This window comes from Rhopalosiphum padi, chromosome 2, assembly GCF_020882245.1.
Source record: "Rhopalosiphum padi isolate XX-2018 chromosome 2, ASM2088224v1, whole genome shotgun sequence".
In the NCBI taxonomy this organism is placed as follows: Eukaryota; Metazoa; Arthropoda; class Insecta; order Hemiptera; family Aphididae; genus Rhopalosiphum; species Rhopalosiphum padi.
Window position 1 is genome coordinate 50,048,591 of NC_083598.1, and position 17,581 is coordinate 50,066,171.

Consider the following 17,581-nt stretch of genomic DNA (forward strand, 5'->3'; position numbering starts at 1 on the left):
CATATTGTTTGATGGAGTACATTATACGAGTAACACGATCCACCGTGATAGAATTTGGGGGACTCAGAGGAGTAATGCCCCTTCGAAAGCTAAAATCAGGTCCTCCAAAAATTCTGTACGTACGATTGCAGTGCGCATTACATAGTTGTAAGTATTTTGTATGGTGGGGGGAGAGAATCGTGTTCTGGAAATTGACGCGTCTATTTAGATTAAAAATGCCTAACCCAACAGCGCGGGAAAAAATTAAAAACACGCGATTGCTTACTTGTAAAAACGAAACAGGGTCGTTTTCTTTGAGGGCCTCAATGCAAAATTGCAACAAGGACGTAGTTTTCTGCAGCTTGCATGTACAGCTAGTCACGTGGTCCTTCAACGACCGCTGTTTGATCTCTTTGTCTTGTCGCACCGCGTCGATCAGCCACTGTCTACGCCTTTCGATGGACCGGATCAGTGCATCACACCTGGCATCCACTTGTCGCTCTAGTTCTTCGCACTCGCCCTGCAAGTACGAACACAAACCGACAACGGTGGTTATAGGCTTTTTTTTGTTTTTTCTCGAGCACCGACAACACTGCCACTCCATTTCTAAGATGCTACTATATTATAATAACCTTACTAAAGAGGTATACCGCGGTTAAACAACTCGCGGACTCTCACAGACAAATTGTATCCTGCAACCAACTTATATCATATATTTATGCGTAGGAGTGTTGTTATACGTGCCCAGCAACACCAAGTCACGTACTTCGGTTAATATATATATATATATATATCTTAATCTATGTGTATATATATATTATATATAATATATATACGCTGTATATAGCGGAACGTGGGCGACGTGCACGTTCATCTAGTTTGGGCTTTATTCCATTTTTGTATTTTATGACCGCTACCACCATAACGGAGATTTTATATTATAGTATGCGAAGTTAAACATCGATTTTTTTATCCCCTGACAAATATACCTCAATTGAACCCGTTGAATAACGCGGAACGTACAAAATAGAAGAAAGAACTTTTTATACTCGCAACTATACACTACAGAAATATATTATACTTGGTAGGTTGTCAGTGTGCAAACTACTGCAGTGCATGCACATTTATCACATTTATTATAAACATACTATATTACACGCGCTCAGATTGTATTATAAAACAATTAACTGCGTGACATCAACAACGAGCGCAATTATCTATTGTCTTCGATTCCAAGAACTTATATTTGTATTCCAATTAATTTTCATTAAAATATAATAAACAGAAGAAAACACAAACAAAAAATCGAAGTCACCCAACTATCAGAACACATCATGCGTAATTAAAATAAGCACTCCCATCGTTTTCGATCAAAGTTAATTACTACAATATATTGAAATACATCGCTACACAACTATAATTTATACAATTTTCTGTAACGGCGTAATATAACGTCATAAAATAATCTATTATGTATGAATAATAAAATAAACGGTAACTTACATTCAGTTTTTCAGACATTTGCTTTAACCTCTGAATGAACTCTGTAGTGGTTCGTGCTTTTTCGGACAATTGTTGGAGATTCTGAGATAGTTCCGTCTGAAAAAAAAAACAGAAAATTACAAATTAAATTGCTGTCTAAACAAAATTAATTGTACACACGCATTAACACTCATTCCGAGCGGTATCTCAAACCATACGAAGACTTGCGCTGTGTAATTTACAAATTATGCAGTATACGTATATAGCTATTAGCTACACCCAACCCTTCCATTATATATAATATATAAACCTTTGTTTTTATTAAAATACGTTCCATTAAACTATGCGTAGAACTTCATCAAATATACTGCCCAAGTTCACATACACATAGCACACGTGCGGCATAGAACGTACGCCCAGGAGAGGTCTATTATATATATATATATATATACATCCTCCATACTGCAGCATACACCCCGGCGGGCAAGACCCCACATAGAGCGATGGTATATGTGTATGCACCACACTACACGTTTTGAACGACCCCAAGGCATTTGACAACCATACATATAAACTTACTCCGGAAGTTTGATGTCTCATTCACAATAACCCAATTATCCTCGCTACATACTCGGCACTGTATACATTATCGATCTGCAAATGTAGGTATATTTACATTGAGTACCTAATAATTATCATCACCATGTTACACACACGGGCGCGCGCGCGTACATAGCAGTGGATAATGAAATTTAATTCATAATTTGCAAATGTTGAGGGTATTTTACGCTTGGCGGGGATATTGTATGTACAGCTTGGTTCCCACAACTCATACATTTGAAAAATATTTGATATTCGTCATCTCCCCGCGTATTGTCGGAAGAAAAATTATATATATATATTCGCCAAATACGCGAATAGTTGGGTAGAATGGTCTACTTGACTAATTCATGTAATATGACGATTATTCAAGTATATTTATTAAATACATTGGTCGGTGGAATTCCGGCATGCTATTCAGCAAGCCCCTCGCATTATAGAGGTCCAAGACATCGTTTCATCGAATGAAAACTATATATTCATAACGTAATTACATTTACATATATATATATACTCGTCCGTTAAAAAACTTTCAATAAAAATATCGATTTTTAACGTGTTATATAGGTATGCCGCGTACTACCGCAGTGTAAATATAATATGCGGGGCGCGGTGCGACATTTGCATAATATGCTGCAGGATATATTATACAGAACGGCATGTAAACTCAAGTCAACGATGTACATCAGCGTTGTTTTTTTTAACAAAAATATGACACTCAAACACGGTCATTATGAGAGAGGCGTGAACGACATTTCCTCTGCCGCATGCGACACACACACAATACGCACGTCATGTATATCTATGCAATTAATATATTATAATAATAATATTATAAACACGCTTAATTTTCTAACAGAAAGAAGAAAATTAAGACGAGTTTTGACTTTTTAATATATTATAAGGTAAATAACGTAAACAATTGCATTACGATACACACGCGGTATACCAATAGAATTAAGTAGTTACCGTTTATTCGACTTACTATATTACACTATGGTGTATATGATCAATGTGTATTTTTAAGGGAATATTATCAAATCTTTTAGTTCATTTTTTAGTCCAATTTTGATTGCATATATTAGTTGACAATTACTATTCCCACGACTCATCACATCTATAAGTATCAGTTTTTAAAAATATATATATACATATATTTTTTTTTTACATAATATGTAATCATCACAAATCAATACTCATTTCGAAAAAGAAATGTATGTATCATACTATATAATGTATCTTTTTATTTTTGGATGTTTATGATTTTATTGACTCATTCCGTTAATGGACATGAATATGAGTACGAGTATTATACGTGCGTTTATACAATGCGTAACAAAATTTACGAAGAAAATAATAACGAGTAGTATAGTGATGACGTGAATCCAAACACGATAATTCTCGTTATTCGTTAACATAATACATCATAATCAAATAATAATTGTTTGAAACTAACTATACGAGCATATTATACATTTTAACCAAATGGTCGATTTTAAAACAAACGTTCGAGAGCCATGACTCGATGTATTCAGAAACGATGCAGAGGAACGTGAGTGTACACACGCGTATGTGTATATTAAAGGCGGCACGCCGAGGATTCATATACATTTACAACTGGCTAGTATATACAATAATAATATAACATAGATATATGAGTACACACACATTACATACGGTCACTATCATATGTACTGTACATACATATAAAGTGTACATTCGACATCCGTGTTTGCGTTTTAATGCGCAATTTCTAGCAAATATTTTCTGACCAAACTGTAGGTATACACAAATAATATACGTACATATAATCCAGCTATATACAGGACGATCCACCCACTTTTTTCAACAACGCAATAACTCAAAATCTGATTATTGGAACTTTTATACATAGCTTACTATATTTTCAAATTTTTGAAATTTATTTTTATATATTATCTACTTAATGGGTGTCCAGTGGATATATACGAACTTTTGTTTTTCAAATAAAAACCCACCCCTTTTATACTTGTACGATTAAGCAGATAATTGTAGCAGACGTATATAAATCAAAATTAAGACAAGTAGTTTTTGAGTCATTATTTTAACTTGGTGTTCTAAGGATATTCCGTGATAATGAATATGTAACATATGGGCTTAACCTATCAACATTTATAATAAATAATAGATCCAATATTACACCTTACACCTCTTTTATATTATTGTAAAACCGTTTTTAGGAACTATTTTTGTATAGTTCAAATATTTCAATAACTAAGAAACTAGTAAAATTACTTATTGTTATTTAAAACTTTTGAAAATAATTAAAAGTACCTATCTATAAATGCTATAAATATATATATATTTATACTCAAATACTTTTTTTATTGAGTACCTATTTAAATACATATTTAAAATACTTTTCAAAATAAGCATCTGTATTTGTACTTTTATAAAATATCTTTTACAAAACTGATGAATACCTAAAACCATTAATTAATGTCTCTAAAAAAATATATAGTCATTGACATTCAACAACTAATTGGCAATACTTCAAATTTATTTTAAAAAATCCTCTCATTTAAGATATATACGAAGATATGAGGCGACTTAAAATAAATGCTCCAGAGGCCTTTGGTGCGCCGGGACGACACCAAGTGTTTCAATAAATATCATTCGATACACCTCAATACACAATAACACGAAATATACATATGTTATAAAAATAACAATGCGGACGATGGTCGTTGTGACCGAAAACGCGCGTATGCCGAAAATACGGGATTATTCGTTTGGGTACATTATATTATATATAGCTGAAAAAGACATGACGGCCACGCACGCAGCCCTCTCGCCGCGGATCGGAAAAGTCTGCCCGTTAAAAGCCCCCCAAAAACCGGGTGAAATTACCTTTTTTTCCCCTATTCTTACCGTCCTCTACGCCCACGCGTATACACACCCACAATATATTATTATATACAGGGTGTTCCACCGCGATTGTACAGTATATCCGTCGCACAGGGCCAGGTATGAAAATAATAATATATGAGACCCAGCGGATCAAACCCTAAGACCATGGACCCCTTGATAATATTATACATATTCACAAGACAAACTCATTAAATATGAAACCACCGCGTCCAAAACACATTTAAAATAATATATAGTTCGTGATTAATTCATACAACTACAACATGATACATGCATTGTACAATGTACATATAAATTATTATTTATATATATATATATATTATATATGATATTTGCAATTATTAAAACTGATACTCGTTTAAAATGCACAGTTAATAAAAATTTAAAAATGAAGAAACTTGCGTTAATTATTTAAAAATAAAAATGTATTTCAAAAATAAATAATAACAATAATAAAAAATTATTTAGCTAAGATATTTAGATAGTGGCATCTTGTGGGTTTATCAAATATTATACTACCAAACTTCAAGGGCCATAATCTTATACATTATATTTTATATTATAAACTCTGACAATTTTAAGCTGAAACTCATACAAGAGAAGATTTTAATGTTAAACAGTGTAAGGCAAGAAAAATTTAAAAATCACAATCGAAATTTCCTATTTATAGTGAAAACAAAAAAAACAATATAGTGTTGGATAAGGATCCCTGAAATTCATTAGATTTGGTGTCCCGGATCCAATAATCCTTAGGATCCTGCGTAAATATGAGTCTGTCTACCATAAATATTTTTGAAATACAATTTTAAAAATTATTGTTATTATTATAGAAATCCTGTGGAATTATTAAAGTTTATTAAATATTTAAGGTTTACAACAAATATCTAAATAACAAATACGAGTATATTAAAGTACGAATATTATGTTCGTTTTAATCTTATCGCGGGATGCACGTGGATGTGTACAAACAGGAAAAACACGTCGAGACATCCTGTATAATACCATATTATACCTATATACGTTAAAGAACAACCGTTGACTTTACAAGCGAATCGCAGTCGTTATTATTTATTGTACGTCAGAGGGGTGATCGAAACACACGCGTTTTATCTCGCGCGCTACCCTATAACGGCAGAACCGTAAGGATTTTCAGCTTTCCGTCTCCCCCAACAGAATCGACCCTGTATATATATGATGTATACATCGCCGAGTTTTGTGTCGTACATCATCATGTTGTACGTCAAAATGATCAGACCATTATTCTATTCCTGCGATCAATTTTAAATTTTTAAATCTACCAGATTTTCGATTTTTTTCTTGTTGAATACTCTGCAGTACAGCGTGTATACACACTATATGAACTTCATATAGGTTTTCGTTGTGCAATTTACCTACGGTGTTATGAATTATATAACTGGTTTAGTAGATTTACTATAATATTCAATACACTTCTTTTAAAATATTCGTTTGAATTCGAAATCGATCGTTATCGAACGGGAGAGAGGAAAACATTAAAATAAATGTACCCAGCAATGATGTTTTATATTTATATATATTTATCATCGTATAACTGTGCGCAACATATTATGAAAAACGGGGAAAACATTATATCATACTTTAACATGAGTATACAATATATATTATCATGATATATGAGAACATAATATGTCTTATATTAATGTATAAATAAGAAGATTCATCGAACATGATGTTCACCTGTTCACACCCATTTGCTTCAGCAATGCAGTTAAACAAAATTTGATTTTTTAAAATTTTTAAATATACTTAAGACTACATTTTCAAATTCTAGAAATTGTTTATATAACTTAAGTAGTGCTCTGTGTAGATAAAAACTTCTATTTTTCATATTATGAAGAACTCTCATTTACTACTGTAGATTATTCATAGCGGATACAATTTCTGACAATGTTCACATATCAAAACTAAAATTTGAACTAGAAGTTTTTTATTATTTAAGTTACTAATATAAGTATACTTATATTAGTAACTTAAATAATAAAAAACTTATAAGTATACTAGTAAAGTCCATGATAATAGATTTGGAAGAAGTGAAGACTATGATGACTAGTGAAAAATCTAATATCTTTATCAACATTTATAATTAGTAAAAAAAGTCTAAGTGTAATAATAAACATCTATATCCAATTTAATCTCAATAATTTGAAAATATAGTTTTTAAGCATATTTAAAAATTCAAAAAATCGAAATTCCAATTAATTTTTAGTAAGTTAAAATAAAAACGGGAATGAACATACTTGGTGAATCGCCTTATTGTGTATGTCATGCACACACTACAGCAGTCATTGCGCGACGACCACGTCAAAACGAAAAAAACCTTCTAGGTCCTATATTATAATCGTATAATATACTATTCATGCAAATAAAGGTTTACGGTGAACAATGGTTGTCGACGGCGGCGTGTGGCTTTGAACCCGACGACGATAAATGGGAAATCTTAAGGGAAAAAAACCCACTCGTTCGTCAACGTGACGCAAATACGAAACGAGTGCTCCAACGACGAAAAAAATAATATATAGAATAAGAAAGTCGGTTCCGTTTTTTATTTTTTACTCTGTGCTTACTGCCGCGAAAACGACAACGGATGCGTACGCGTTATACAGGGTATATGGATCACGATTTTTATCAGCGCGTGTGAATATAACTAACGCAAAAAAGCGAAAAAACGCAGAGGACCTCCCTGTACATTGTAATATGTATTTAAACGGAACATCACGATCGTCGTCAAAAGCGCGCGTTTGTCTACATATAGTGAGTAGGGGTGGTGTTAGTGTCGTATTTATATACGATTTTGGGGAGGGCGACGAACAAATACAAAAAAAAAACTCTCTTTGCTCTGTACCATTTAAGATTGGCCTAAAATTGTATATTCTCACTATAAATCTAAGGCTGTCTCATCTAAAATCAAACAAACACCACAATGTAGACAAATATATATTTGTATAATACCTATATTGTGCGCCAAGGGCGAGAAGTGAGCTATTTGAATCGCAAACGACGCACAGTGCGGTAGGTGCTGGCGAGGGTTGAATTTTTCCCAAGACGGAAATTACTTTCCCGCACGAGCCATGCATAGTTTTTTTTTTCTTGTAACACCTCCGCCACAATCACTATCGATATTACGGTAATCCATAATGGCATAATGAACCATTCGTACCATTCTCGGTATCTAGATTCACCAAAACGATTCATATAAAACAGCACGGGTGCAAATCACCTAACAGACAGTATATTTTGATATATTGGACATGACGATCGAATCGCGATGGGTGGAAAAAAACATTTACTTTCTTATGGACGAATAAAGTCGTTTTCTTATGCTTCAGCCAGTATTGAAATTATTATACCCAACTACTTGATCAGCTCTATAAAAACATAAAAATACAAATACATATTTTTTAACAAAATTTTTAAAAAATAAATAAGGTCTAGGGGCTGATTTATCGCTTCGGTCAGTCCCCCGTAAATAAACGTCACTGTGTATAGGGGATGAAAATTCACGCCACTGGAATTCGTGAGCGAGTGCAGCAACCCGTATACCTTGCGTTAAATTTAGAACGAGTAGCGCGACACAGATTTTCATATAATACAATAATATATTAAACCGAACAGATTTGGCGAGTCGTAAATAGATTTTTCTCATCGCGAGTCCCCGCGGTATAAGCTCTTCGGTTCTGGACAGTTTGACATCCATCCAGATAGCAGCCGAGCGACATCACCGTAGTAAGTATAGCGCTAGCCCACATATTTTTGAAGTAAAAATACTCGCAGACTTCCCCCGTATTATTATTATACGGTCGTCCAACGCATAAAACAGCTCTATATCGACATTTTCGTGTGTGCATTAACATAATATACATAATACTATAATCGTATAAGTGTACATATGCGCACGAGCTTGTGTGTGTGTGTGTGTGTGTGTGTGTGTGTGTGTGTGTGTGTGTGTGTGTGTGTGTGTGTGTGTGTGTGTGTGTGTGTGTGTGTGTGTGTGTGTGTGTGTTTGTGTGTGTGTGTGTTTGTGTGCGTCGTGCGAGTGTATTACTATTATTATTATTATTACAAGCTTAACGGTTGCATTCCGGAAAGCTTAGTATAGTAAAAACGCTCGAAATCTATATCCGAAATTAAAAATATTTTACGCCTCACTTGATCGTTAATATTACTATTATTATTACTACTAATACTAGGTAGTAATATATACATAATATATATACATATAAATATATGTATACCATATACGCACATAATATTATTATGTATTATTTTTATTATTTTGTATAATAATATGCTCTTCGCATTTCTATATTACAAGATAATAATATTATAATTTACAAGGTGATTTATCAGGCATGCGTGCCCTCGTTTTTTTCTTTAATCATGAATTTATTCAAATTCTGATTTTCGGAATAGTTAATATACCTAGAAAAAATTTTAAAATTTTACTTGTCCCATTTTAGCAAATTATAAATATTGATAGATTAGTTGTTATATTAATTACTAAAATGTTCTAATCATCATAGCCCCCAATCTACCAAATGGATTATCAAAGACCTATTATTCTTAGTTTATCTGAAATTCAATAACTCAAAAACTACTAGTTCGAAATTCAATTTAGATAATATGTTAACATTTTCAGAAAAAATATTCACTAAATAATTTTCAGTATAAAAGGGAAGATGTTCGTTTTGAAAACGCTGTCTTGAATCAAGTATATTTAAAACTTCCAAAGCAGATTTTTATAACTACATAATTGAAGAAAAAAGTGAGCATGCTTTGCGAATCATCCTGTATATAACTTAAATTATACGTATTATGCGCGTATCGTTACAACGACGCCGTAATAAACTTTTTCATTTTATACAAATTTTTGTATGTGTATACTGTAAATTTTGCGTTATGGTTTTATGTATTTTCAATCGAAATTGCTTAATAATATATGGCTGAAAAAAAGAATTCGGATGGCGGATATAAAGTATATAATATTATATGGTTACAATATTAGGAAAATTGTATTTAAAAAATAATAACTTTTCCTCGCTTCTCTTTAGAACAGTTGATTGTTATTTTTTTTTTATATTTACATTTTATTAGTTTATCACATTGTCGTTCATATACTAATGTCGTATATTATGATAAATACGTTCAGTCGGACCTCTCGAGTTCGACATAGAAGACAATAAGATTTATTTACAATGGACGGGAACACTGCTTGCATATTTATCACTCATACTATTTTTTCTTAAAAAAAACACAAAATCTACAAAGGCGCACACACAATGTTTCCCAGACGTTTTGGAACAGAACCAAAATTGTAAACGAGGTCACAACCGTCACATGTCGTATATACACTGTCGAAACTTGACATGGAAACGGATCAATTCATTAGGTATATGCGTAAATAATGAATACAACTGTTTGAAAATTCAAACACGAACTTTACGGTAAAACTTTGTCCTCGCTTAGGTAGTAAACTGTATTATTATAATATTTACGATAACACACAATCATATTACCGTGCGCAACTAACACACGACATATTATTTACACTGTGCACGCGAATCCCTTAGTTTTCGATTTTTTTACAACATAAAAACACAATGCCCGCACAGATAGTAATCGCTTGAACTCATTAGAATGTACACACAATCAATGCATACAAATATACAACGGAAACTATTGTGATGTGAATTATTAAATAATAGTAATACATATTGCGTACTAAACCGAAGTAGGAATCAAACACATTCAGAACGTTTACACTGCGGTAGCGAATGATCAATTAATCCCAATAACAGCAATAAATAATAATGTTAATATAATACAACATCATAACGACTTCTTGGACGTCTCTGCGGGGAGATCGTAAAAACGTTCAATAACAGCCTATTCATACTGCTTCAGCAGGTGTCAAATGTAAAATAAACCAAGGTCATCTATATTTTAAAGATGAATGCTTCTCTAAAAAGGAACGCGCACGAAGCTATTGAAAACCATAATGTTTTGAAACAGTAAAAATGCTTTCAAAATTGGGGGAGGGTGATTTCTGATAGAAAAATGCATTTGGTTGTTACTTAGGGGGGTTAAAAGTAAAAAAAAAAATTATATTTTTTTAATAAATGTTATAATCGGTAAACAAAAATAAAAGTTAAAGAAAAACCGTAAGCTATTTATCAAAAACATATAAAATATACTCAGTTATATTATATACGCTGACCATGTTCGATCAGAATTGTTTTTTATACACAATAATATATCATTGAATTCAAATTTAACACACTTATTTTAGACCAATTCGCCAACTAATGTACAACAGAGCGGTATCCGTTTACCTATTTGTTTTTAAATGAGAATCACATTTTTTCCTGTAAATTATTTATTAGATGACTTTTTTTAAAACATCAATGTATTATTAAATCGAAATTCGAACATTTTAGTAATCAATATTAATTTATTGGCACTTATAATGTTAATTTTCCTATGATAATAAAAACTAGATTACATTATTTTTTATTGTTATAAAAGTTTTATAATAAAACCATATAATAAAACCATTTATCCAGCATTTTCAAAAAATTCATATGCTTAACAATTTACAGTAAATAGCGTTCATCCTTATTTATAAATAAAATAATTTTTATCTCCATGAAACACTCCTTATAAGCGTAACGAAAATCTGAAAAATTGAAAATATGTCCTTAAAGTATCCTACTAAAAAATTCAATGATCGGGATTTTATAAATTAATTATTAATAAAGGAAAAAACGGGGTTGAATATGCTTGACGAATCACCCTGTATTATTATACTAACCTAACCGTGAGTTCTATTATATATAAGAAATAAGTATACACATAAATTTCAGATAAGAAATCGAAAAGAAGTCTATCCGTTATTATTTAATTTACAAACCGAACACGCAGTGGTACGCTTGCAGATTATCTCATCAACGTAATAACAACACAATACATTATTACTTACAACTTACAAGTATGTACATTAATTGTACCTACATACATACATACATACATACATACATACATACATACATACATACATACATACATACATACATACATACATACATACATACATACATACATACATACATACATACATACATACATATATACATACTCACATTTATTATACGAGTATAAAATGCGTGTCCCAGTGACGGTAGAAGCATTTATTATAACATTTAAAATTGCATTGTTGTATAAAGAGGTCCTCCTTAGCATTACGCATAATAAGTATTATTATACATGATTAAACTTTGAAAGTTTTCAAGACATGATACATACAATTTCCGCGAACGACTTATACTTTTGGACCATGGCTTAAAATCCCAAAATGTGATTTATTTAGTACCAATTTACACATCATTCCTTGCTGACTATATGTTAGTCGAGCGTGAAGCGATCGACCTGATAGAGTGCACCCTTCATCCACCATTGAAATCTATGCATTAGGTTTATTCTTGTTCTAGAAAAATGTACTTACAACAGAAGAAGGTGGTTATTATCATTTATTTTTTCGTTACATTGACCACGGACTATAAGATAAGTTCTGTTTTTTTAGTCCGCGATTAAAACTTACAAGTGGATATCCTGCAGAGAACCCCGGTGAAATAGCCAACTGTTGCAATGCAGCAACCCTAATCAGTTTATATTCATATATGTGGGTACTAGGTAGCGATTTTAAGAACACGTGAAATATTGGTGTGGAATCACAAGACTCGTGTTGGTAATTTTATTTATAAATTAAAAACTAAAATTAATTTATTACCAATGTACCTACTTTTAATAATATTTCAAAGAAAAATGCTAATATTAGGATGTTACCTAATTCATACGTCATAAAATATAAATCTTTGATTTTTCCAACAACAAACAAATCAAATTGACATTATCGGGAATAAAATATAAGTTTTTAACATTATTAATCCCCCTGCCCCAATGCCCAAGACAAACACCGTGACAGCATGATTTTCATTTTTGGAACTGCCCGCGTGAACATGTCCGACAGCCGCGACGTCTCGGACACGAGGATTACTATTAATATTATTATTATTATATTCTGTATTCACAAACGATATATATATAATACGTACGGACACGCGTCGTCGTCATTAGTCATTACTCATTATAGTCTCGCCACGCAACACTGCACCGTCGGGAACGACGACGAATTGTATATTATTATATTTTATTATACGACGTTGAGTACAAGAAGACGGATTGAATAGGCAGCAGCTGCAGCAATATAAAAAAAGCTATACACATCCGAAAGAAAAGTAACGAACTTGCAGCGTCGTTCGTGTACAAGAGAGTCAACCGCGGGATATAAAAGGATTACGGTGCGCGGATGAGGAAGGGGAGAAAAAAACGTACCTATTATATACGAATGAAATCTATTTAGTATTTATATACATCAGTTCCACGACACCACCACCCGATAGTCGACCGAAAGAGAGACTTTAAAATACAAAACGTGCGCTTAAAATTCACCCCCTTTCGGTATACGCTTATATAACACGCGTGTGGGGGACGGGTGACAATTACCGACGCACAATGCGATAAGAACTGCACAGCTCACGCAACGCCTTGTACACGTATTATATATTTTAATAGTGTAATGTGTATATACGTAAACGGAACTTATGGGACTTATGGGTACACGACCTTGCACGCGCTCACAACTATAATATAGTATATACATTTTCGCGCTATACAGAGTGGTTGTAAAATCAACACCGAAGTGTCCCGCCAGAGCACGATGTGTAGATTTCCGATACCATGCTGCAGACAGATCCCGATGGTCGGTCTACTTTGATTTTCATTAAGTAAATTTCCGAACAAGATCAAAGTATTTATATGTACCTATATACTGCCATACTGGAGACTTGTACAACATAAACGTCGAGTACCCAAAATAAAGTCATGTTTAACATTTTTTAGTACGTTCTAATAGTTTATAACTTTTGATGACTGCAGTTGGCATGGTAGATATCAGATGGACTTCTGCGCGTGATAGATGCAAAAATTATCTTGTAATTCGATAAAAAATTACTGGTGTTCGCAAACAAATAATTAAAAATGTTAACACAAGTATACGCCGTATGTCGTAGTGTTATAGCAGGGATAACGAAATCGGTGCCCAAACAAGTTATTACTTTTCGAGTAAAAATTGATTGTGATGCTCAAACGACTTATGCTTCAGCAGCGTAGAAGGCGCAACTAGGGGAGCGCCACCCGGCGTAGCGGATGAATAAATTCCATTATATATTTAGCTTTTGTTTTGACGCGTGCGAATGTAACTCGACAACAACACACTTATCCGAAAAGTAAAATATATATTATATTGCCGAGAAGACTTGTGTATATGATATAATACCCTCGACACTTTGTATATACGTAAATATATAGGTACACTACAAAAACGAGAGGCGAAAAATGGAATTCGCTGTTTTAGAATTGCGTTACACGCGATAAAACTAACCAAGCCGTTTTCCTTCTATGCTCGTCTACGAAAACACGTTAAAAAGTAAACGAGAGTGCGTGTCCAATTACAAGTTTTCTTGAGTCGTTGCACTGGATGAGCGCGTATAAAACCTACGCTTGATACCACTTATTATTATACGGAAACTAAACGAGAAAAAATCAATTTAGATGTTGGCAACCCCCGCCAAAACCAAAAGCATTATATTATTTTGTTTCCTATTATTATTATTATTATTTTTCTTATTATATATTGTTTTCCAGATTTCAATTTTTGACCGTTTATATATATTATACCTACATATGGGTAGGGCGCCATGAATATTATAATAACAATAACCCTCTGACGGTACGCAGTTGACTATAAACGCAGTAATATAAATCAAAAACGGTAAGGCCACTGCTTCTACCTATAGGTACCAATATATAAATACAACAATCGACGTTCTCGTTAAATTGGGTGGTTATATGGTGGACGATGACGATAACGGGTATACACATTCCAGTACTAAAATATTTAAATCGTTTTCCCAAGTCCCGACGATTTCTGGTGCTTATATTATCTTATACGCCACGTACATTGACGCGTATAAACGTTCAGATTTTCGGTTAATAGGTTCTACAACCCTGTTTGAAAAAATGTACGAAAAACATGAATAGCGCTTATGAGAACGTATTTAATTTACTGCGAGTAACCGGAAGTCAGTACCCCGTAATGAACATTCGTGATTTACATATAGTTTCTGTGTCACGTGAAAATGAATAATAACACGCGCCGACTTACGTTATATAGGTAGGTGGGAACGCTGTACATTATACACTTAGCGGTTTATCGAAAAATGCCATAACACTAAACCCGAATACGTGGTGATTCTTTAAAGGCATATGTTACTCACATTATCAAGAAAAGTTTTAACATTTTGGAGAATAATTTTTTTTCACATAATTCATATCGTTATAAAACAAAAATACATTTTTTACAATTTTTATAAGTTTTTACTTTTATTTTAATAGTAGCATACATAATTTAATTCAAATTACCAAGTATAATACTATCTATAAATAAATACTTTAATATCTATTTAAAAATGGCATTTCGAACGACTAACCATAATAATATGGTTATAATAAGGTAAATCTTCAAGTTAATATAATATATTATGAACGAAGTGGAGTAACACATCCGAGGTACCCAGTAAACTGTTAACCCACTCCACTCATCTAAACTTTAAGTATTTAAAACCAATTAACTACTCGTTCGAAATTCGATTTTTAAACATTGAAATTCTCAACGTAGGTATGCTATTCAAGAAAATTAAAATTAAAATTAAAAGTTTATCATTATAAAAATAATGATATTTTTTTTCAAAAGTGTTATTTTGTAATGACGTAAATAAAATATTTTCAAAAAAATTCATACTTTTCGAAATAATGAGTATTTACTTTTAAATTAATCACTTAGTATACGGCATGCGATATTACACTGTAATTGTACAAATAATATAGTATTATACGAAAAAAAAAAGATTTCACTAAACGGATGCGACGTGTATAGATATAAAAGTATAGTATTAAAACGCGATATATAAAGCAATACATAGCATATATATATTAAGACTAAGAAATAAATCGAAAATGCGTCCAAGAAAAAAATGCAATTTACCGTAGCGCGATATTATGTCCTAGGTTTACTCCCCACCCACGCAGTTATATATATATATATGGAAGGTACAAAAACGTTTCTCTATATTGCTTCTCTACTTTTTTTTTTTTTTACTTTTGAATCAACTTTTAACGAATTCAGTTCACATGTGGCGCCTGTTTATTTTTCACTTTTTTTCACCATTCCGTGCAAAGAATGTTTAGTTTGAGCTCAACATCGATCTATACGGTAATAAACGTATATATATAGGAGTATACACGAGTATATATATATATATATATATATATATATATAATAAAACAACAACGCACAACGCGACACGATGTCTGATAACCACCAATTTTAAAACGAAAAAGACCTATAATTATATTTGTACACGCGTTAATTGCGTCGGACAACGAGAAAAGAAACACTGCCATACAAACACGGCTTAAGGGAATACTCCACCCCGTGTCATAACGAGAAAAATGATTTCCGACAATAAATGTATGGTAATTTTTTAACGTGGTAAAGTAATTATGTATGCGTTAATGAACCGAAAGCAATAAGTGATTAATGATTTAACATATGGCTTAAATACTATTAGATTCAATTTGCAGACTACGCAATATGGAATTTGTACTTAACCTAATCACAAAATTCGACAAATCAAAGTGAGTTTAGGATAATAAGTTCGGAGCGCTAATTACAGTGGTACAACTATAAACAGTCGTGTTATTGGGGGATGGGGAGATTGTCGCAGGTGACATTTTTTAGGAACTATTTGGGAGCTATATTTGTACGCATGCTTAGCAAAGCACACTCATATATAATTCGCTATTTATTTTTTTTTTTTATAAAAAATGTAAAATGTAATTATTTAATTATATTATAAGTAGGTATTTAAATCGATTTAAAAAATATAAGTAAACATGGTATAATAATAAAATTCATATTTATCTAATATGTATTGTGCAGTTGATATAATGATGGTGTACAAAGAAAAAAATGAAAGTATACATAAATTATTCTATACAAATCGACCAAGTAAATGCACCACGATTGGGAAATGTTATTGTTGGAAATAATATTTTTAGATGTAATCAGATTGTAAAAATGTATTCCAAGACAAATATTTGTGCTGCACACATTAAAATTAAATGTCAAATGTCACCCTCTCCCATTCGTCTAGCAACACATCTTCACTCAGGACCCCTTTCCGAGAAGAACAACAAATAATATTTACCTATAGAGCAACGAAATCCTAAACATGCCACTGCAGGTTACGCATAAATCTGTGACTTGAGTTGGGTCTAAAGGACAAATGTCACTTTTCGACCGAATTGGGTTAAATGTTTTTCTCGTACTACAAGGGCGTAATTCTGTAATAAATGGTAGTCGAGATGATATAAGCCATAAGGCCACGAGGGCGAC

General features: G+C 32.4%; 1 protein-coding gene across 2 annotated transcripts in view; it reads right to left on the bottom strand.

Annotated features, from left to right (window-relative positions):
- The window catches only part of LOC132919637 (E3 ubiquitin-protein ligase TRIM9), a 66,403-nt gene that overhangs the window by 12,397 nt on the left and 36,425 nt on the right, over nt 1-17,581 (bottom strand). For both annotated transcript variants that reach the window (XM_060981373.1, XM_060981372.1), the window contains exons 2-3: nt 1,483-1,578; nt 266-499 (exon numbers count right to left, since the gene is read on the bottom strand). In XM_060981373.1, the coding sequence (XP_060837356.1) occupies nt 266-499; nt 1,483-1,578 (330 nt within the window). The remainder of the gene's footprint in view (nt 1-265; nt 500-1,482; nt 1,579-17,581) is intronic.